Below are 23485 nucleotides of genomic sequence, written 5' to 3'. Positions count from 1 at the left end.
CCCATATTAAATACAAAAAGCGAAAACCAAAAAGATAAAAAACAGAATATCAATTAGAAAACCGTATAGCCATAAAAAAAACAAAAGCTAGCCTACCAAAACATCCATGGCAGCGGCAATCATCACAGCGTCCGAGTCAATAGCTTGATATAGTCTTATTAAAAGTCACTCATCTGTGGAACGACAAAGTGCTTATGTGTGCACAAAATACGCAATCAAATGGCCCCGGGAATGATTTAGTCGCAGTACTCGATTTGAAGCAGTACTCGTCTGAATTAATTTTCACTCAAAATGTATCGAGGTTGGCTGTTCATAAATAGCAATCATTGTATTGCTTTACAGAAAAGAAAAAACACTTGAACACAACAATTGAAAAGACAGAGACAGCCTTATGCCAAATGTAGGCATTCATTTGGCAGACAAAGGGTAGTAAATAAAGTTTAAAAAAAGAATGAAATAAAGTTAGTGAATATAGTAGAATAAAACAATGTATATTTGTCCCAGCATTGCCCCCATGTGTCTGTTTTTCGCCACTACAGCTTCTGGCAAACGGCCACGGGAGGTTTGCGCTCCCTGGACCCAAGAATAATCCAATCTTGGCTAGCAAGAAAAGGGCCAGTGAAGCTAAGGCGAGTGTGAGCGGTCCACAGGGAGCGGCCTTCATCACACGTGTACTTACAGCGCAGCTTGTCCACGATCTTCCCTCCACACATGGTGGCTAGCATGGCTTTCATGGAGAACACGGTCAGCTTGCCATGGCCTTCACTACAACAGAGGACAGAGAGAGACTGACTGCAGCTCCACGATGAAACACAGACAGGTGACCAGATAGACATTTTGTGTTTGGTTTTAGGAAGGACATTAAAGATCCCATGGCATGCTATTTTATGGACGCTTTAATATACTGTAGGTGTTAGTGGGCCCCTAATACAGTATTTGAAGACGTTCAAGAAAGTTACAGCCACTACGAGCCAGTCCCACAATGATCTCTCCACAAACGTGCCGTTTTTAGAGGCGGGTCGAGGTGGAGGGTGGGGGCGTGGCCCTGAGCAGCTTGCGGCCACGGTACCATGCGCTAGTGTTTACAGTGGAACACTGAACACTCCAGGTGCTCAGGCGGGAGTCCTAGAGCTCTATATCTAAATAATATCATATTATATATAGATATCTATATAATATAATATATATTATCATGGTCAAAAGCTGTTTGTGCCTCCGGATGATATTATGAATCTCAAACGACTGCGTCGGGTTCTCAGACGCCTCTGGTTCTTCCACTTCCACGTCAATATTAAGTACAGACTGAACCGCGAAATGGAGGAGAAGGGGATTGTTGCCCGGGATTGTTGCCCGGGGTTGTCTCCTGCTGGAGCCCCGCTGCCTGCTGGAACCCTGCTACCCGGGCGGTGGGAGACAACCCCAGGCAACGGGCAGCGTTCAGCGGGCAGCGGGGCTCCGGCGGACAATCCCGGGCAACAATCCTTTTCTCCTCCATGTCGCGGTTCCCAATTCCTTCTCAACCATGGCCGAGATAACCCCCACTACGAGTCTCGTTGTGGAAATACTGCACCGAGGTGGAGGAGTCCTCAGAGAACCCGACGCAGTCTAGTCTTTTCACCAAATGGGAGGTTTATGCAAGCTTGCGTTATTGTGTTGCGTGTTATGCGCCATAACACCAACAGCAGAACGGTTATCCAAATAACAAAGAACACTTGCGTTACAGTGTGTGTATTCACACACACATGGGGCGCTCGCACGGTCCTAGCTCATTGTCTCATTGGCGGGCCAAATTCTCTGGGCGGGCCAAGCAGAGAAAGGGGAGGTAACCTGGCCCCATATGACGACATATGGGGCCAGATCCCAAATCGGCGCGTTTGAGCGTTCATTTTTTCAAAGGCGGAGCAAGATACCTACTGCTCGTTTTAGACCTAACGCAATCTTTAGCTACTGGGGGACCATAGGCAGGCTAGGGGAACTCATATTAATGTTAGAAAACCTCATAAAGTGAAAATATCATGCCATGGGACCTTTAAAACCGTAATGGAATTTAACAATTTTATGTAATTAACTTGCAACCATGCCATTAGTGCAGGGAACTAAATTGCTACCAATGTAATTTGTTTTTATTCATGGTGCGTGTGTGCGTGACGTGTGTGCGTGACGTGTGTGCGTGCGTGTGTGCGTGCGTGTGTGCGTGCGTGTGTGCGTGCGTGCATGTTTTCTTGACCTGGCTGGCAGACACACTGAGATAATGGATCTCTTTTTCAGGTTTGAATCGGCAGAGAAAATGGTATTCTAACTAACTGTCTCCACCAAAACTTCAGAGTTTAAAATGGCTTTGCTGTTTTCCACAAATAACATTCTGGGTATTTTTGATCCTTACAACTTTGTTAGATTAGTAATTTATTTGAGCTTACTGTTACTGGCCTAATTAGAAGTTAAAAAACATTCTCCATACACCGGTCATATTCTTATTCATAGATACAGACTTATTTAAAACATCAATCATCAAGCTAATGAGAAAAAAGTAGCCTAAACATAGTGGATTAAGGTACAAAAAGAAATCATACCACATAGTGTGCTCATTGGCTATTTACAACATAAATCCTACTTAATTCCACCTCAACACAGCACAGGTTTACTGTTAAGTCCTACTTTATACCGTTTAAACGCATTTGAATGTCATTAGAGGAGGAGAGCGGTTTTCAACTGAAAATCCCTTCAGTTCTTTGGAGGACGTCTGACTCTGTGAGGGGCAATGAAAACACTTTGTGCCATTACAGATGGCGATTTCCTCTCTATTATCTTTTAATACCTGTAGAAACTATAGCATCACGGAGACTCAGTCTCACAGTGGAATAATTGAGACGTTAAGTGGAGGAGTACAAGAGGAGACGCACAATACATTCATATTTAACAAGGTGGAGACTCCTACTGTCGATAATGAAAAAATGTAGGTTAGTGTGTACTGTTTAAGAGAGTAGTGTCAGGCTACAAGGAGAGTTATGACACATTAACACGTCTTCACCACACAGCAACCATAGAAACTAGTGAGACAGGGTGATATCAGAGTTTAGGCGGTGAGCAATTACATTTTTTTGCACTATAACTGTACATGACTGACAATGGCACATTCAAGGTCGTACATTAAAGTGAGCTCTGTCAAGGCAGAGGTCAAGTATTATGTATTGTATGATGTGTGTCATGTGTCTTATGTTAACCTCCACATATATATGTGGAGGTTATGGTGGATAACCACATATCCACCATGCATATGTGGTGGACAGGATTACCATGGTTATAACACATCCATGTTATAACACATCCATATGTGGTGGATAGGATTACCACGGTTATAACACATCCATGTTATAACACATCCATATGTGGTGGATAGGATTACCACGGTTAGAACATATCCATGTTATAACACATCCATATGTGGTGGATAGGATTACCACGGTTAGAACATATCCATGTTATAACACATCCATATGTGGTGGATAGGATTACCACGGTTAGAACATATCCATGTTATAACACATCCATATGTGGTGGATAGGATTACCACGGTTAGAACATATCCATGTTATAACACATCCATATGTGGTGGATAGGATTACCATGGTTATAACATATCCATGTTATAACACATCCATATGTGGTGGATAGGATTACCACGGTTAGAACATATCCATGTTATAACACATCCATATGTGGTGGATAGGATTACCACGGTTATAACATATCCATGTTATAACACATCCATATGTGGTGGATAGGATTACCACGGTTATAACATATCCATGTTATAACACATCCATATGTGGTGGATAGGATTACCACGGTTATAACATATCCATGTTATAACACATCCATATGTGGTGGATAGGATTACCACGGTTAGAACATATCCATGTTATAACACATCCATATGTGGTGGATAGGATTACCACGGTTATAACATATCCATGTTATAACACATCCATATGTGGTGGATAGGATTACCACGGTTAGAACATATCCATGTTATAACACATCCATATGTGGTGGATAGGATTACCACGGTTAGAACATATCCATGTTATAACACATCCATATGTGGTGGATAGGATTACCACGGTTATAACATATCCATGCTAATGAAAGGACAGTTTGTTTTCCTCTGGATCTGGAGTGGCTCTGAGGCTCTGAGCCTCCCTCACCGAGCCTGACCAGAGCTCCAAACGACCGCTTTTTAAGTAAGGGATAATGTATAGAACGCCGGTCATTATCGGGAAATAGACAGGGCGCCCAGACAGGGCGAACCGGACACCGACGTGAAGCGGAGGTGTCTTGCTTCACCCTGAAGGGGCTTATTTTAGATAATGACCGGCGACGTTCTATACATTATCCCACGTATTACACGGCTACTTGCCAAAACGAAAAAATAACTTCACACGCTGTGTCTTTCTACAATTACCATCCGTAGTGTTGATCAGCAGAGAAATAGTCTGCCCAAGACGTTGACGTCGCTTAGCAACCGAATCCACTGGGGTTGATAAGTTACCGGACTACTTGGGGAGTGATACGAAAGACGTGAAAAAAATCCACTTTCCTTGACAGCGGTCATTGTATGCTTAGCAACGGTCATTATTGAAAAATAATTGACCGCCGGAAGTCGGGAAGGCCCATGCAAGTGACCAGAGCGTTCCACAGCATTGAGAAGAGCCGTGTAATAAGAAAACTTCACTCATTTCCCCCAAGTGGATCGCTAAGGGGACAAAGAGGCCTGCAACTAATGACTATTTTCATAGTTGATTAATCCATCAATTATTTATTCGATGAATGGTGAATCAAGGAGTCTATAAAATGTCTTATCACACGGCTCTTCTCAGTGCTGTGGAACGCTCCGGTCACTTGCATGGTCCTTCCCGACTTCCGGTGGTGAATTATTTTTCAATAATGACCGTTGCTAAGCGTACAATGACCGCTGTCAAGGAAAGTGGATTTTTTTGCCTCTGATTCACGTCTTTCGTATCACTCCGCAAGTAGTCCGGTAACTTATCAACCCCAGGGGATTCGGTTGCTAAGCGACGTCAACGTCTTTGGCGGACTATTTCTCTGCTGATCAACGCTACGGATGCTGGTAACAAATAAATTGTAAAAAGACACATCATCATGTGAAGTTATTTTTTCGTTTTGCCAAGTAGCCGTGTAATAAGCGGGATAATGTATAAAACGTCGCCGGTCATATCGGGAAATAAGCCCGACAGGGCGAACCGGACACCGACGCAAAGCGGAGGAAGCTTTCCCGACAATGACCGGCGTTCTATACATTATCCCTTACATAAATAATAGCAAATGTCATCACATTCCAGTCCAAAGTTATGACTTAAATAGCGTTTCTTTATCTGACAAGCAGTCAAGAAAAACCCAACTATTCCTTTTGTAATGAGCCATCAAACAAATGTTTGAGTTTAACTTTCTTTCTTTCATTTCGACTTCAACGACTTCAACAATTAATCGATCATGAAAAATTCAATTTTAGAAATTTTCTAGAGGATGAAACGACTAACGGTTGCAGCCCTACAGGAAACCCCCCTCCCTAGTTGTGATCTCCTGGATCTGCTCAGTGGCTCAAGCATACGGGGAACAATAGAGTGGAACTGGCCACCCCATCTGGAAGATCAACACCGCTAAACAACTGCAGCCATTCGGCCAGTCAGCAATGACAGCATTCTTAAGGCATTGGTTGTGAGGTTTCTAACCTGGAAGTCACCTGGCAGTACCCTCCCTGAAGATCACGTCCAATCTGGGACACAGCACCGATGACCAATTACGGCTTGCTCCAAGATTTGCGTTCACCAACTGGGACCGACGACGTTGATGATCCGACTTTTCCCGGATTTGCAGAAATTGAGTTGTGCTATACCACCACTATTTGTCTCGCACATGTGTTGGAATTGTCAATAAAGCTGACTTTGAACTTTTTGAACTGCCACTCCTCTGGGCGGTCACAGCGGACCCTACCTGTCGTACATGGCCACCATGAAGTTGAGCAGCAGGCCGATGGACTGCTCCACGTTGATCTGGTGGGTGGTGGGCAGCCTCTTGTTCAGCTGGTAGTAGATGGAAGACAGGATGGTCTCCAGTCGGGACACGTTGATCTCTGCGTTGTGGTCCAGTGTGTTGAGCCCGTTGTCCCGGAAGGCTTCGATCATGTTCCACACGTCCACCAGATGCACTGTGGGGGAGTGGGGGGGGGGGGACACACACACATAAAGCACACAGAGGATGTGGTTCTGGTTCTGTGTTTGAACCCCAATGTCCACAATCTATCTAAGCATCCCCAAGCAAAGTGTGTTCTTCTTAAAAAGAGAAGACATTTTCTTTATTAAGCCGGGAAGGAAACCCTCGCTCAGTGACCGTGTGTGTCCGGCGCAGTGAGACATTTTATCAGGACATTTTCCTTCCCGGCTTAATAATGAAAATGTCCTGATAAAATGTTTCACTGCGCCGGACACACACGGTCACTGAGCGAGGGTTAGAAAGAGACACAAATGTAAAATAAGAACATGCAAAAGTGGGACCTGCTGTGACGGAATGCTGTGTCTCACGGTGAACCACTCAAGCACTAAGCAATGAATTAATGGGTTCTCCTGACGTCACGGCAGAAGCAGACGACCGGTGGCCATTCAGGATAATGTGAGAAGGTGTCAGAAGACACGAGGCTGACCGTACGCACTTACGGTTGCATCTCTTCTGCACGAAACGGAGCTTGCAGGCAGTCCGGTAAGTCGACAGTCTGATAACATCGAAGTTCTGAGCTCCTAACAAACAAAATGGTGAGTTAAACAGGCAGCCATGTCACACACATGAAACTAAAGAGAGAATCGTTGACAGCTGCCAAAACAGGATTTCTTCTTTTTCGATTTCACTCAAAAGTGATAGATCACAGAGTTACCAATTACACAAAGGTAACATCTAACACTTCTCATGTCACACGTTAACACTAAAGTAGTGCAACTGTTACACATGTTACTGGTATTTGAGCTGAGATAGGACTTTCAACCTGACGGAGAGCCCATGGAAGCGTAGCTATGTGGGAACCGCTATAATGTGCTACACTAGGGACATGGCTCTGCTCGGTGGTGAAGAGCCAGTGAGAGAGTTGCGTAATCCATAGCCAGCGGTGAATAGACGCAAGGTCTCTCTTTCTCTATCTCCCTCTCGCTCTGTCTCTTTCTTTCAATTCAATTCAAAGGGCTTTATTGGCATGGCAAACGTACATTAACAGCGCCAACACACATACAAAGTTAAATGAGACATTCAAGAATATACGTGTAAGGACATAGTAGAAGTACAATTTAGAAATGGCCAGTTTATTCTGCGAAACATATTTAACAAAGACGTATAAGAAAATGAAGTATAGGAAAATGTAAACTCATGAAATTATGTTGGAATCTATTCTCTCTCTCTCTCTCTCTCTCTCTCTCTCTCTCTCTCTCTCCCTCTCTCTCTCTCTCTCTCTCTCTCTGTGTGCGTGTGTGGCGCTCACTCACTCATCTCCATGAAGAGCTGTCTCTTCTCCACCATGGCCTTGCTCCGTTTGCTGCCCTCCTCGATCATCCTGCCGCACATCAACCATAAGTGACACTCACTCTTACCTTACAGTTCAGCACAGCGGGACTCAGCGGTGGGCTGTGACCCCTAAGGAGCTCACAGCAGGAGACCTGGCAGCCCGAGGCGAGATGGCCACAATCCTTTTTTCTAACCCTATATATATATATATATATATATATATATATATATATATATATATATATAGGGTATATATGTATATGAATAAGCCTACCCACATGCATTGTCATTTCAAAACTGAAAATGGGGAAAGCTTAATCGATGCAGAACATACATGGAGAAACGTTAAATATCTCTGTTTTATTGTTCATCAATAAAGTACATTTCATTCATCACATTTTTTTAAGACATGGTAATAAAGGCAAATTTTGCGGGAAAAATATGTTGTGGGTCCTGCCTCAAACTAACTTAAACATTTGGGAAGCCCTCATTCAGAGAAGTATTTGAAAGAGGCTGTATTACACATGAACATAAGCACATGTGCATGGGGAATGCATGTGTATAGAAAACAATTGACCTTGTTTTCAATGTCAATGTTTTGGAGAAATAGTTTCTAGCATGATGTTGTCATTCCACATAAGTACACTATAGTACAGTACACAGTATTTGCTAATTTAAATTGATGGTCAATCATGTATCAAATTATACCAAAACATTATCCATTAATTTCCTTTGGAATGACAACGTAATTGTCATTGTGGGGCGGCATTGGCTCAGGGGGTAGAGCAGGTTGTTAGGCAACCGTAAGGTTACTAGTTCAATCCCCAGCTCCTTCTAGCTCCTAGCTGAGCGTTGAGGTATCCCTGAGCAAGACACATAAGCTGAGCTAGGAGCTAGAAGGAGCTGGGGATTGAACTAGTAACTCGCCGTTGGTGTGCAAGTGTTTGTCAATGTTAGGCGATAATTGAAAAGGGCTTTGAGTGGCCACAGAAAACCGCTATTGACATTTTTTTCTTGATATTAATCACCCCAAGGAGATCATTTACCTGCTGCTGAATTCAAACAATGTGAAACACCAAATTTCGACCCTAGAGAGAAGGAATAGTGTGTGTGTGTGTGAGAGAGAGAGAGAGAGAGAGAGAGAGAGAGAGAGAGAGAGAGAGAGAGAGAGAGAAATTAGCGATTGTTGAATATAGAGATCATATGAACAGAGTTAACATGCCATTTAATTGTCTTAATTATAACAAGCGACAAAGGTCCCTGAAAACAAAAGTAAATCTTTACATTCAAGGGTTAGATTTACATTCTAACCCTAACGCTAAACCAACTTTATATACACCACAAAATAATCAACACCCAGTCAGCCCTATCTTAAGTTCCAGTTCTGCTCTCTAATAACATGCAATTAAATTGTCCGTAAGTCACTTTAGATTAAAGTGCCTGTCGTGTGAAATTACAAAAATAGTAAATGGTGCTTTTGATGTTATTTTCTCTTCCAAGGGTGTGCTAGAGAACAGAATGAGGGGATGAAACTTGGGACCCCAGGACGGACACCAGACCCCCCGTGGGTTCTGAATCCCATGCCGTGTTTACAGCAGGACATCTTCGCTTGGGAAGGGGGAAAAATGCGGAGGATGCAAAAATGCGATGACCAGCTGAGCGTGAGCAACACAGAGCCAAGGTTGGACTGGCCCGGGGGTACCACACCAACTCTGACCTATACCTATTAGTGGTTTCTTCTACACTTTATAGCAAAGACTGTGATCTGATCTTTTTATTTTGCTTTCCGATTTAAACCTTTAAAATGGCCCTCAATGTGCAGGAGGGGCCTTTACAACAAAAGAGCCATTAAAGACACAGCGAAAGAGATGTGTCCCTATTGACTGTCTGGAAGAAGAGCAAACCATCACGCTGATGGTCTGCCAGAACAATAACGACATACATGTGACTGTGCATGATCCCCCCCAAAAACAGAGTTCACATTATTTGTTTCTATAACCACTTTGAATTGGTGTCTGTAGTTCCCGCTAAAAATTAATGTCAAATCTTGGTCTTAATCTTTTAAGGGCCACCGAGAAGTCTGGGGTCAGTGGGGGCCCGCTCTAGTATTTGGGGGAAATAGTCATACTCAATGAATGAACAGAGACATTAGACGTCAGAATAACACAATGGCTCGTTGTGAATATTCCGTTATGAACTACGAGGCTCCGGCGATTCCCACGTAGGCAGCGCTGGATTCTGAATGAGTGGGAATTTCATTGAAAAGGGATGAGTGCCGTGAAAGAAAAGTGCCAATGGCAGTTGGTGCATGACATATTATAACACTCTCTATGGCTCCTAAGACAAGCTGCTGGGCACCACATTATGAGGTATGCGCTCTAAATGAAGGACACCAAACCAAGTGATCGAGCAGCAATACATGTCAAATCATACACACACTATAAAAGAAATCAAGAAACAAACCGTTCCTCTCTCATGACAGGCCCAGAGTATTTGCCCTGTACTGTAACCGCACCTTTGGAAGTGATGACCACATCCTTCAGACGCGTGTCAACAGAGGGACTCTGCTGCAGCGGCTCCACACGACTCGTGTCCATAGGTGGACGCTGTAGGCTACTACATTATGTCATGATGGAGCAGTGCAATATTGTATAAAAAACCAACATAAGGACCAACGCGGCCATGTTGTTGATTTGACCGGCTATCCACATTATATCCGCAATGGGAAAAGTGTGTCGTGATGCTAAGAGAAACGGGGAGAGGAACTATATGGAGCGGACGTTCATTTCTCAAAGCTGGCAGAGAGAGAAAACACAATCACAGATGGCCTTACCAAAGGAAAGCACGCAGGCTGCGTTACAGCATCACACCGTCAGCAGCATCAGATGGAGAGGATCTGTGGTCCAGGGTGAATCAGGAGATATCCGCACTCTCTCACCTTTGGATATATTACACGTTCAACCGGCGACGTCACTGCTGTACAAGCGGTAGGGAACGAGTCCGATCCTCCGTCATGGCGTTTCAGCTCTCTGCCCCCCGTTTCATCCGAGTCAACCTGGACCACTGCTGCGGTTGTGGCAGCAGATAAAGACGTAGGAGCGCAGAGCGACGCTCCGCGCGCAGCATCACCACCGAGGACCCGACGGCAGAGGACGGCAGAGCGCGAGCACGCACCGAGACGCCAAGCGCGCGACACCCACTATGTGTGTGTAGTGCGAATGCAGTGCGCATGCACGACGGTTAAAGGCGTAGCTCACGCCACAGTGCCAAAGTCCGGATCAAGCTCTATTAAAGGAGTGATATCGTGCTTTTTCGAATTTTCCCTTTGCTTCAGACCAGGGCCGGAGTGGGACCCATTTTCAGCCCGGGAGTTTCAGGCCCATACCGGCCCACTTTTTTTTTTTTTTTTCCAGTGATGGAAGAATTTGCATAAATTAACAGCACACAACTCGTACTATCCCTTTTTATTATTGGATATTGGATCAACTTTTGCCAAATGAAAAATCCACCTCAAGGATCTGTTACTTTAACTATAAATTATATATAAAACATACAATGTTACCCCATTACATATTTGGGATCATTTCAATGCATCATGTCAGTTCTATGCGTGCTATCTTATATCAAATCATTTAAATATATATTTTAAAGTCCTCTCTACCTGTCCCCTCAGTCCTGTCTTCTTCATGTATCGGGTTCACCAGCAGCATCAGACCGGCTGGACTGCTGCTCTGAGGCTACCAAATATTTTATATTTGATATAATTGACTATCTATCACGTTTGTTCTGTCTTTTATATTTTACATGAAATATGTTGTCCAGTCTCGCCTCTTTAACGTCTGACTGGCTTATCTTTTCTAAAGCTGCAAAAAATAAGGGGTGACTTTATTGCTTGGGCTAACTTACACAGATCATGCTGGAGTTTACATGTTCACTTTCATAAATTATATTTGAGATTCGTCATATGGCTTAACAAAATAAACTAGAATACTGATGAATTGGTTTAAGCTTTTATGCTCAGGTTGGCATTGCAAACATAGCACAAATAGCTAAATGATTTATGTTGCAAATGAATCATTAGATCCACCTCTCTCTACCGGCTGCAACTTGTGTCTGTCCTCTAAACAGGTGGTTTATTTTAGCACATTTGGCGGCGTAGAATCTTCCTCCAGTGCCCTTCTTTTTTAAAATCGGGCTTTTTCGGCTCCTCCTTGGCTTTTCCTGCCCTCCACAATCAACGACACTTCTTGCTTCTGTTCGCTGATTCTCTTCTGTCACCGCTCAAGAAAAGACGCACTATGGACCAAACCAACTCAAATAATTGGGAGGGGTGAACTACCGTACATTGTATAATCCATATTATATATATTGCGATGCTGGGGCTGAAATTTCAGATGAATTAAGAACGTCTACTACTAGAAGATAAAATAATGGTCAAATCATTTTTTTATTTCACCCAAGCGGCCCAAAATACATTTGAAAGTGGACCGGCCCAACGGGAAACCTCCCGAACGTCCCGATGGCCACCCCGGGCCTGCTTTAGTTATATGAAGTATGTATACACTTTTACAGTTTTACGTCTGCTAAGCTAGAAAAATTGAAGTCGGAACCAGAGGGAGTATTCTCGCCCACCGAGAAGGCACCTTAATAAGTGCGTGAAATAGCTCGTTTGCCTCAAACTTTATCAGAAATAGTGTGAAGTCAGACTGTACAGTGGGCGGTTCTACAGTGCAGAAGTCCCCCCTCCCGGCTACCTGCCCTTTGTCATTATATTATTTACATTATTAATACAAGTTGTGTCATATATTGTGTGTGTGTGTGTGTGTGTGTGTGTGTGTGTGTGTGTGTGTGTGTGTGTGTGTGTGTGTGTGTGTGTGTGTGTGTGTGTGTGTGTGTGTGTGTGTGTGTGTGTGTGTGTGTGTCTGTGTGTGTGTCTGTGTCGTGTTTCATATACTGTAGGCTATATGTATAAAAGCTCTGACCAGGCTGTAAAATATATTATTTGTGTAACCATGTAAGAGTGACATTCAATTCATATTTAGCCTAATTGTAGCTTAGTTATATTGATAAAGTTGCATTACTTTACAGTACTCTGCTGTTCTGTGCTCCATTCATTCGGCTCTCCTATAAAGAGTGCAGAGCTGATGGAGAGAAACAGCTCCACCTCTTCTCAGTTTGACTGTGACTTCAACCACCCAACCATCAGAAGCGCCCTTCCTCTGACATTTGCATAACAGATGTGGACTCTATTCTGGTATAGTCAATCTACTTTCATATCATCTTTCCAGGGGCTTGTTAATACATATTATATTCATGCTCTAGGATTGAATACGTTGCATTTTGTTTTTTAATAAAGTAAGATTCAAGAGGTTGGGTCTTGGTAAGTATTCACCTGCTTTTTCAACATAGTCATTAAAACACTTTTCAACGGTCTCAAAGCCATGAGCCATCATTCACACCTGCAGCTATTTGGAACCTTTTCAGTTCCTGTTTCATGACTTGGTGTGACTGCAGATTGGGCCACAGGTTCCATAGGGACTCCAATGTCATGTCCTCACTTACTTACCCTTTATAAACAAAATTAAATTGTATTAATTATATTTAATATTGGGAAATAGGTTATTTCCCAATATTTTGTTGCATTTGGTGTAATTTTAGTCTCACAGAGAATAATCTACAACAGGTGGGAATATCTTTTGTGGTTGAATGATCAAACCATTGTAATGGTCTATAAAATCTGTCAAAATCTCTTTGTTTAGCCGATTCTGCAGAAGAACATTTCACGTGAACGTGACTCACATGAATGCAAACAATATAGATATAGCACTTTGGTCTTTGTGGTAAGACATTTGGTAAAGGACTAGTATAACAATTTGATATTATGTTGTCCACAAACTCTGTGAGGATGCACATTGATTCCATAAGACAAATATACTGTATTGCCATTGTTTATGTTTGTGGCAAAGGCACCCATACCAAAATGCTATTTGGCAGAATCAGTACAGGGAAGTCATTTGGACAGATGATATTGGTATGAATGTTTTAGTGAAGCCAGGAGAGACGGTTACGGTGGTTTGATCACCCAGACTGGTGTTGTCCTTTAAATGCAACACATCTCAATGGAGGAGAAATGTAGGGAGGACGGGGCAGAGAGGGAGGGGACGTTTTATCACTGTCCTGTTTCAGAATCTTGCTCCCTTCTGCTCCTTCTGCTCTCTTTACAAAGCTTGGATCTTAACTACAGGTCCTTTAACTCTCCCAGGGATTAAAAAAAGACAGCGATGGGTCATGATCAAAGTGTTTTATTGAACACAGAAAAGCAGTAAAACATGCTGAATTATTTCACTCAGAGCTGAAGGACATGAGCTTGGATCTCAGGCCGACTAAGCTGCTAACAGGTTGCGTACTCTGCTCTACATTTCTCCTCCTGCCGTCCTCCTGTAGCGCTCCCTGTATCTTCTGGTCCTCTGTCAGACGGAGCACTGCTGGCTGCTCACACTCTTGCTCAGCGGGCTGCTGAGAGCAGAGTGGCTCACATGGCAGGTGAAGGCGTGTCCTGAGCGCCACCTGGTGGAGGGCAGCATGAGGACGCTGCTAAGGGAGTAGCTTCCATCAGGCTGCCGCTGGGCCACGCCCGCCTGGACCTCCTCGCCGCTCACAGAGGCTCCGTCCTCGGACCAGGACAGGGCGGCCCCGGCCGGGTGGAAGCCCTTAGCCAGGCACACCAGAGTGGGCCCCCCCAGCCCCGGGACAGGAGGCTGGGGGGCCACCATCAGCTCCAGACTGGGGGGGGACGGGGAACCAGCTGGGAGGAGGGATTAGATTCACAAGAACTAGAGTTTTAAAATGAACCGACGTTCTGGAAGAGCCGAAGGAAAACATGAGGTACACCTTTTTAGAATCAGACAGAAAGATGAAACTACAGTGAGTTTCTCTTTAAATGTTTTGCATTAAGCAGGACTTTAGAGGAGTTGTATTACAGTAGCTGATATTGATGAGGGAAATTTTTCTTGTTGAGTTTAGTCAAAACATTTATAATACCATAATATGTAAGCTCTGACCAGGCTGTAAAAAATATTATTTGTGTAACCATGTAAGAGTGACATTCAATTCATATGTAGCCTACTTGTAGCTTGGTTATATTGATAAAGTTGCATTAAGTATATTAGACTGATAAACTTTAAAATTGATCAAATATAAAAATCAAATACAAGGCAAAAATAGGTCATGGAAATGTCAGCTTTCTGTTAAATAATGAATCACAAACTTACCAAGAATGACTTCAGTGCCGCCAGCAAAGATGGGTGAAGAGTCTCACAGTGTTTTGTCTCCGTACAAAAACCTCTGTGCTGTAAAGTGCTGCTTGGCCTCTCCTTGAACTTTACTCTCTTGGATTTTAGTCTTTTAAATCAAATACAGAACGTCCCAAACAGTCCAAATCTTGACCCTGGGTTTCCACCTGCTTCACAGAGATTTGATGTGACAGAACTCAGTAATGGGGACTCATCCCTCTCTCTTAGGTCATCCCAAATGTCTTTGGTAGGTTTTTGTACGGGCTCCAAGCTGAACTGTAGCACTGTGGTCTGCACCACAGCCGTGACAAGCACAGAAGTATGTCGCCTCGTCTTCATCTTGAATACCATTAATCAGTAGATACTCTGTTTTGTCATTTCTTGTACCAGAACCAGTGAACCGACTGGGAACACCACTTGCACTACTGCCAGTTGTGTGACGTAAAAACTTTGGAGGTGAACCACTCTTATGCTGGTACCAGGACAACAAAAGGTTGCTACTGCTGCCAGTTTCAGTACAGGATATTTTGACATTGTCTCCTCTGTTCACAGAGAGGGTCTTCTCCTGGGTTAGAACGACAGCCGCTTCCAAACCTGTCAACCAACAACACAAGTAGATTAACAACGAGCAATGACACACTGACTCAGTGCGTACGGTAATACCATGGACGACATCTGTGCTGGAGATAACCTGAGATAAGGGGTGCTGGTAATGGTCACCTTGCAGGGTCAGCATCAGAGCAGCGATGGTGGAAGTAGAAAAAGCCATCCTGAGGTCCAAGGAGTGTGGGCCGCAGGCTGTGGGAGAGGAGCTCTGTGTTATCTTGACAGTACTCTGCTGTTCTGTGCTCCATTCATTCTGCTCTCCTATAAAGAGTGCAGAGCTGATGGAGAGAAACAGCTCCACCTATTCTCTGTTTGACTGTGACTTCAACCACCCAACCATCAGAAGCGCCCTTCCTCTGACATTTGCATAACAGATGTGGACTCTATTCTGGTATAGTCAATCTACTTTCATATCATCTTTCCAGGGGCTTGTTAATACATATTATATTCATGCTCTAGGATTGAATACGTTGCATTTTGTTTTTTAATAAAGTAAGATTCAAGAGGTTGGGTCTTGGTAAGTATTGGCCTGCTTTTTCAACATAGTCATTAAAACACTTATCAACGGTCTCAAAGCCATGAGCCATCATTCACACCTGCAGCTATTTGGAACCTTTTCAGTTCCTGTTTCATGACTTGGTGTGACTGCAGATTGGGCCACAGGTTCCATAGGGACTCCAATGTCATGTCCTCACTTACTTACCCTTTATAAACAAAATTAAATTGTATTAATTATATTTAATATTGGGAAATAAGTTATTTCCCAATATTTTGTTGTATTTGGAGTAATTTTAGTCTCACAGAGAATAATCTACAACAGGTGGGAATATCTTTTGTGGTTGAATGATCAAACCATCGTAATGGTCTATAAAATCTGTCAAAATCTCTTTGTTTAGCCGATTCTGCAGAAGAACATTTCACGTGAATGTGACTCACATGAATGCAAACAATATAGATATAGCCCTTTGGTCTTTGTGGTAAGACATTTGGTAAAGGACTAGTATAACAACTTGATATTATGTTGTCCACAAACTCTGTGAGCATGCACATTGATTCCATAAGACAAATATACTGTATTGCCATTGTTTATGTTTGTGGCAAAGGCACCCATACCAAAATGCTATTTGGCAGAATCAGTACAGGGAAGTCATTTGGACAGATGATATTGGTATGAATGTTTTAGTGAAGCCAGGAGAGACGGTTACGGTGGTTTGATCACCCAGACTGGTGTTGTCCTTTAAATGCAACACATCTCAATGGAGGAGAAATGTAGGGAGGACGGGGCAGAGAGGGAGGGGACGTTTTATCACTGTCCTGTTTCAGAATCTTGCTCCCTTCTGCTCCTTCTGCTCTCTTTACAAAGCTTGGATCTTAACTACAGGTCCTTTAACTCTCCCAGGGATTTAAAAAAGACAGCGATGGGTCATGATCAAAGTGTTTTATTGAACACAGAAAAGCAGTAAAACATGCTGAAGCATTTCACTCAGAGCTGAAGGACATGAGCCTGGATCTCAGGCCGACTAAGCTGCTAACAGGTTGCGTACTCTGCTCTACATTTCTCCTCCTGCCGTCCTCCTGTAGCGCTCCCTGTATCTTCTGGTCCTCTGTCAGACGGAGCACTGCTGGCTGCTCACACTCTTGCTCAGCGGGCTGCTGAGAGCAGAGTGGCTCACATGGCAGGTGAAGGCGTGTCCTGAGCGCCACCTGGTGGAGGGCAGCATGAGGACGCTGCTAAGGGAGTAGCTTCCATCAGGCTGCCGCTGGGCCACGCCCGCCTGGACCTCGTCGCCGCTCACAGAGGCTCCGTCCTCGGACCAGGACAGGGCGGCCCCGGCCGGGTGGAAGCCCTTAGCCAGGCACACCAGAGTGGGCCCCCCCAGCCCCGGGACAGGAGGCTGGGGGGCCACCATCAGCTCCAGACTGGGGGGGGACGGGGAACCAGCTGGGAGGAGGGATTAGATTCACAAGAACTAGAGTTTTAAAATGAACCGACGTTCTGGAAGAGCCGAAGGAAAACATGAAGTACACCTTTTTAGAATCAGACAGAAAGATGAAACTACAGTGAGTTTCTCTTTGAATGTTTTGCATTAAGCAGGACTTTAGAGGAGTTGTATTACAGTAGCTGATATTGATGAGGGAAATTTGTCTTGTTGAGTTTAGTCAAAACATTTATAATACCATAATATGTATAAAAGCTCTGACCAGGCTGTAAAAAATATTATTTGTGTAACCATGTAAGAGTGACATTCAATTCATATGTAGCCTACTTGTAGCTTGGTTATATTGATAAAGTTGCATTCATTATATTAGACTGATAAATATTAAAATTGATCAAATATATAAATCAAATAAAAGGCAAAAATAGGTAATGGAAATGTCAGTGTTCTGTTAAATAATGAATCACAAACTTACCAAGAATGACTTCAGTGCCGTCACCAAAGATGGGTAAAGAGTCTCACAGTGTTTTGTCTCCGTACAAAAACCTCTGTGCTGTAAAGTGCTGCTTGGCCTCTCCTTGAACTTTACTCTCTTGGATTTTAGTCTTTTAAATCAAATACAGAACGTCCCAAACGGTCCAAATCTTGACCCTGGGTTTCCACCTGCTTCACAGAGATTTGATGTGACAGAACTCAGTAATGGGGACTCATCCCTCTCTCTTAGGTCATCCCAAATGTCTTTGGTAGGTTTTTGTACGGGCTCCAAGCTGAACTGTAGCACTGTGGTCTGCACTGTCGTAACAAGCACAGAAGTACGTCGCCTCGTCTTCATCTTGAATACCATTAATCAGTAGATACTCTGTTTTGTCATTTCTTGTACCAGAACTAGTGAACCGACTGGGAACACCACTTGCACTACTACCAGTTGTGTAAAGTAAATACTTTGGAGTTGAACCACTCTTCTGCTGGTACCAGGACATCACAAGGTTTCTACTGCTGCCAGTTTCAGTACAGGATATTTTGACATTGTCTCCTCTGTTCACAGAGAGGGTCTTCTCCTGGGTTAGAATGAGAGCCGCTTCCAAACCTGTCAACCAACAACACAAGTAGATTAACAACGAGCAATGACACACTGACTCAGTGCGTACGGTAATACCATGGACGACATCTGTGCTGGAGATAACCTGAGATAAGAGGTGCTGGTAATGGTCACCTTGCAGGGTCAGCATCAGAGCAGCGATGGTGGAAGTAGAAAAAGCCATCCTGAGGTCCAAGGAGTGTGGGCCGCAGGCTGTGGGAGAGGAGCTCTGTGTTATCTTGACAGTACTCTGCTGTTCTGTGCTCCATTCATTCTGCTCTCCTATAAAGAGTGCAGAGCTGATGGAGAGAAACAGCTCCACCTATTCTCTGTTTGACTGTGACTTCAACCACCCAACCATCAGAAGCGCCCTTCCTCTGACATTTGCATAACAGATGTGGACTCTATTCTGGTATAGTCAATCTACTTTCATATCATCTTTCCAGGGGCTTGTTAAACATATTATATTCATGCTCTAGGATTGAATACGTTGCATTTTGTTTTTTATTAAAGTAAGATTCAAGAGGTTGGGTCTTGGTAAGTATTCACCTGCTTTTTCAACATAGTCATTAAAACACTTTTCAACGGTCTCAAAGCCATGAGCCATCATTCACACCTGCAGCTATTTGGAACCTTTTCAGTTCCTGTTTCATGACTTGGTGTGACTGCAGATTGGGCCACAGGTTCCATAGGGACTCCAATGTCATGTCCTCACTTACTTACCCTTTATAAACAAAATTAAATTGTATTAATTATATTATTCATGAATGTATATTAAACTGTGTGTCAATAAACAACAGCAACTAATATATGAAATAATTACAGTACAAATATGCCAAATAAACCTCTCTATTCTGAGTAGGTTTTCATGTACAACATTCAATCACACCAACAGGCAATATAGGGCCACAGAAAGAACGAAAAGATGAGGATCTGTGTGTGTGTCTGTGTCTGTGTGTGTGTGTGTGTGTGTGTGTGTGCGTGTGTGTCTGTGTCTGTGTGTGTGTGTTTGTGTGTGTTTGTGTGTGTGTGTGTGGGGGGGGGGTCGGGGGGCGGGGTGGTGTGTATGGGCACGGGCACACAGGTATTGATCAGACGTTATACGACATTGATCTAATTATTCATTCATTACTCATTTCATTCATTAAGATATTACACTAGAGAAGCGGTTGTTACGGTTCGGAAAGCGCTTTAGCTCACCGTGGGTACCAAGCACATGTGTCATGTCTTTCATTGCGCAGCAGAGGTCATAATTGTACAGAAGACGCGTGGTTTGCAATAATATACACTTTAATATAAAAGCTATCTTATATTAATATACACTTTAATATAAAAGCTATCTTTAAAGGATGCATTGAGTTGTGTAATAAGAGGTGTCCCTTGCATCAACTGTTTTTGAACAATTCACTTAAGATGTTTCTTAGTGGAACTACTAAATTCACCCAAGTGAACGACAGGTTGATGCAATCAATGCTGGTTCGTATCAATCATTTATTGTTAGTCCTTATCTAAATCTATATCGAAAGAAAAGTTTTGAAATGTTCTGTAAAAGTGTATGTATATATAATCTCTTAATATTGAACAAAATTAAGTTGAAAGACATTATTAAATAATGCTGTGAATAATTTTTAAAAGAATGCTATGATATTTGGTGTTGACTGGTATCAGTCTTGTACAATTTGTAACAACATTGTTTTATTTGTCTATTTGTCTTATTTGTCTCTGTCTTTATTTGTGTGTGTGTGTGTGTGTGTGTGTGTGTGTGTGCTTGTATGCGCACGTGCGTGTGTGTATGTGTGTGTGTATGTCTTTGTCTTTGTGACTGTGTATCATCTTCGGGATCATAATCCTGTTCAAAACGTAATTTCACCTTTTTAGAATCAGAAAGAAAGATGAAACTACAGTGAGTTTCTAATGTTTTGCATTAAGCAGGACTTTAGAGGAGTTGTATTACAGTAGCTGATATTGATGAGAGAAATTTGTCTTGTTGAGTTTAGTGTGGCCTTTTGTGCTGGTACACCGACCTGCTAAACGAGAACGTGACGTAACGTGCACGATGAAGCCACACAATCATTAGAACCATGGACAGTGACTTAGCATCCCTACACCACACAACACATTCAAATCCTAGCAGAGAGGGAAAAGGACGCACACACAATCATTATTAGAACCACGGACAGTGACTATATGCATCACTGACACACTAGCCTACGCAAATAATCCATTCAGCTGAACATGCAACCCTATTTCCCTAACAGCACAACGATGGCCTAATCAAAAGCAAACATAGCCAATGGACACAATGTTTTATTTCAAAATCAGTCTTAAAACAAGCTCTGAAGGCATGGAGTTGGCTCGGGAAACATGGGCTTATGTCCCTGTTGTAGTGGTCAGCAAGGCGCTGTGCATGCTCATACACTTCTGAGGGTTGGATAGCCTGGAAAAGTTCAGTGGTTTCACGCAGAGCAACGAATCTCTGCAGTAGCTGATTGATAATAATGTCAAGGCTGGCATTAAAAAAATTTACCCTGAAGTGGCTCTCAGGGTCACTGAGCCTCTCATCCTCGCACAGCTCATTGTAATGTTGTTTCACTCTCCTTGCGTGAACGCACAGCGCTTCTCCACACTTTCAAAAAACGTTCTCAAAAAACACTTTCTCTAGGGCCCCGGGGGCCTCGTGGGCCCCGGTGCTTTGCACCGGAAGCACCACCCATAGCTACGCCCCTGCTAAGGACATGCATACTACTCCTCAAGCTGTAAGCTATTATTAAAGATGGACCTGAACAGAGTTGAGCTCATGGAACCACTCTTTATTGTAATGTAATTGTTTGACACAAGAAGGCACCATTGAGCTGTGATGCAGACATGCACACATACTGCTTTTTACTGGAATCTCCAGAGACTCTTTTGAAAACCTCAGCCCCTGACTGTCACTCAAGAGACACAGGTGCACATCTGTAAAAACTGGACATCATTTGAATAGCTACACCACTCACAGAATACAATTAATGACACATCTTGGCGATGTCAGGCACATAAATGACAAATGGACTCTGAGGCCAACATATTATGGCATAACTTTTCCTATATTTCTCCACATTGCACATTGCAATCATAACGTTTATCCTGTCATTTCCTGCAATATTACAACTTGCTCCTAGTTACTGCATCCTATCCTTTGTTGCACTCATAAGATTGTACATGCACATTTTCTGCACATGCATGAGTTTGAAGCGTAGACAGGCATGAAGTCTTTCACGCGCGGAAACATGCATGAGCTTAAAACATCGTCATCGATCACTCGGAATGGGTTCGTTAGGTGAGTACTGTATGCAGTGCTCAACTATTTTTCTTAGGTTATTCTTTCTTTCTTTCTTTCTTTCTTTCTTTCTTATGTATTCCCTAAACCCAACAATTGTTCACCTATAGACTCAGTTAATCAGTATTTGGTTTCAATAAAACAAAGACATGTCATTTCACCCTGGTTTCATTCACCTCTCCTAAAATTCACCTACATCCTGATTAAAGGACGTCTTCTCATGCATACAAAAAGTCTATCACTGAAACAACCTGGCACAAACGAAAAGATGGACCTAGTCCACATAATCAACTTCAATGTTTTACATATGCTTTACATACAAGGTTCAAGAAAGAAAGAGGTAGATCAAAATCTCTATATTTCCCTTAGTTTAATAACATTTCATGAATACAAAAAGAGGTGCATTTTCTGTTTATGTCAAGTTGTCATGACAGAGACATCCTCTGGTAATGCCATCCTGGTTAATGTCAAGTTGTCATTATGACGACATCCCAAACAAATTTAATGTCAACTTGTCATGACCAAGAACTTCTGGTAATGTCACTTTGATTAAAGGAGAATTTCACCGGTGGAGACATGAATCTGTATTGAAAGTGGGTCATGTATGTAGTCGAATAGTAACATAAATTTCTAATTTGGTGCTTTCTTGACCGAGAAAAGGTAGACTGAGGATTGAAGACAACTCCCACCATGCACCACGATGCACAGCTCCTCAGGCAACCCCGCTGATCTAGATCTCCACCTATCAGAGACCTCGCTCTTCCATCTACCTGCTATGTTCTATATACATTTGCTCTTATCGATGAAATCCACCTTGTTTCACGTGTGCTAGTTTGATGTTATTCAAATGTTTTTAACGTTATTGTATTGAACGTATCGCATTTCAGACTCAAACGACGTCTGCTGCAGCTTTGTTCTCGTCGTCGGAAGACGATGAGATTATTATCGATTATATTACAGGAATAACGGCACTTTGCACTTTAGTCACGATTCGTGACTAAAGTGCAAAGTGCCGTTATTCCTGTACCTTTAAGTTATTGTGCAAAAGAACATAATTACCCACATGTGCAAAATGTACATGTAATGAAATGTGCTTTGTTACACTCCTTTAAGTGTCATTCGGTTGTTATTACAAGTTGACATTAATCAAAGTGACATTACCAGAAGTTGTCTTGGTCATGACAAGTTGACATCATTTTTTTTTGGGATGTCTTTATAATGACAACTTGACATTAACCAGGATGGCATTACCAGAGGATGTCTCTGTCATGACAACTTGACAATTTACCTATTTTTGTATTCATGAAATGTTGACATAATGATTATAATTAGATGTGCAAGGTTACAGACCAATTCTAGCACTTGGTCAGATAGATATTACATAGAACAGATAAAACATTCATACCTGAATGAGCCAAAAGAACAGTGTCACTGAGCATCTAGTACACCCATGGACCTAAAGAAAAGGACAGCGGATTAAAACATGGTGCCCATTCATTCCTATGAAAACTGCTCATTGGCGCAGGGCAATTTGAGTGCATGCATGCACGAGACTTGAGAACATCAGAACAAGTTTGGTGAAGTCGGACAGAGGTGCACTTCTCCTAGTTTCAACAAGCATAGTTTGGGAGAGGGCACGCCTCTTTGACAGGAGTTGTCATTTCTCACGTGGGAAATTCCACGTGGTAAT

At 42.8% G+C, this 23485-nt stretch overlaps 1 protein-coding gene and 2 gene segments (V, D, J or C); all 3 read right to left on the bottom strand.

Moving 5' to 3' along the window:
* dtnbb (dystrobrevin, beta b) overlaps window positions 1–7611 on the bottom strand; it is a gene marked incomplete at both ends in the record, with an annotated part of 34677 nt that extends 27066 nt beyond the window's left edge. The window contains 4 exon segments of the mRNA XM_084481901.1: window positions 680–765; window positions 6013–6226; window positions 6732–6812; window positions 7545–7611. Coding sequence (XP_084338027.1) covers window positions 680–765; window positions 6013–6226; window positions 6732–6812; window positions 7545–7611 — 448 coding nt within the window.
* A 6300-nt stretch (window positions 7612–13911) lies between these two features.
* On the bottom strand, window positions 13912–15714 carry LOC311361826 (immunoglobulin kappa constant-like). The segment is given in 3 exons: window positions 15576–15714; window positions 14835–15449; window positions 13912–14368 (listed from the first exon to the last, which is right to left on the bottom strand).
* A 1170-nt stretch (window positions 15715–16884) lies between these two features.
* LOC311362726 (immunoglobulin kappa constant-like) lies at window positions 16885–18748 on the bottom strand. The segment is given in 3 exons: window positions 18612–18748; window positions 17874–18485; window positions 16885–17403 (listed from the first exon to the last, which is right to left on the bottom strand).
* Between the last annotated feature and the right edge of the window lie 4737 nt (window positions 18749–23485).

Source organism: Micromesistius poutassou, assembly GCF_964030765.1.
Source record: "Micromesistius poutassou genome assembly, chromosome: 17".
Lineage (NCBI taxonomy): Eukaryota > Metazoa > Chordata > Actinopteri > Gadiformes > Gadidae > Micromesistius > Micromesistius poutassou.
The sequence above is the reverse complement of the archived record's forward strand: the minus strand, read 5'-3'. Positions and strand labels throughout refer to the sequence as shown.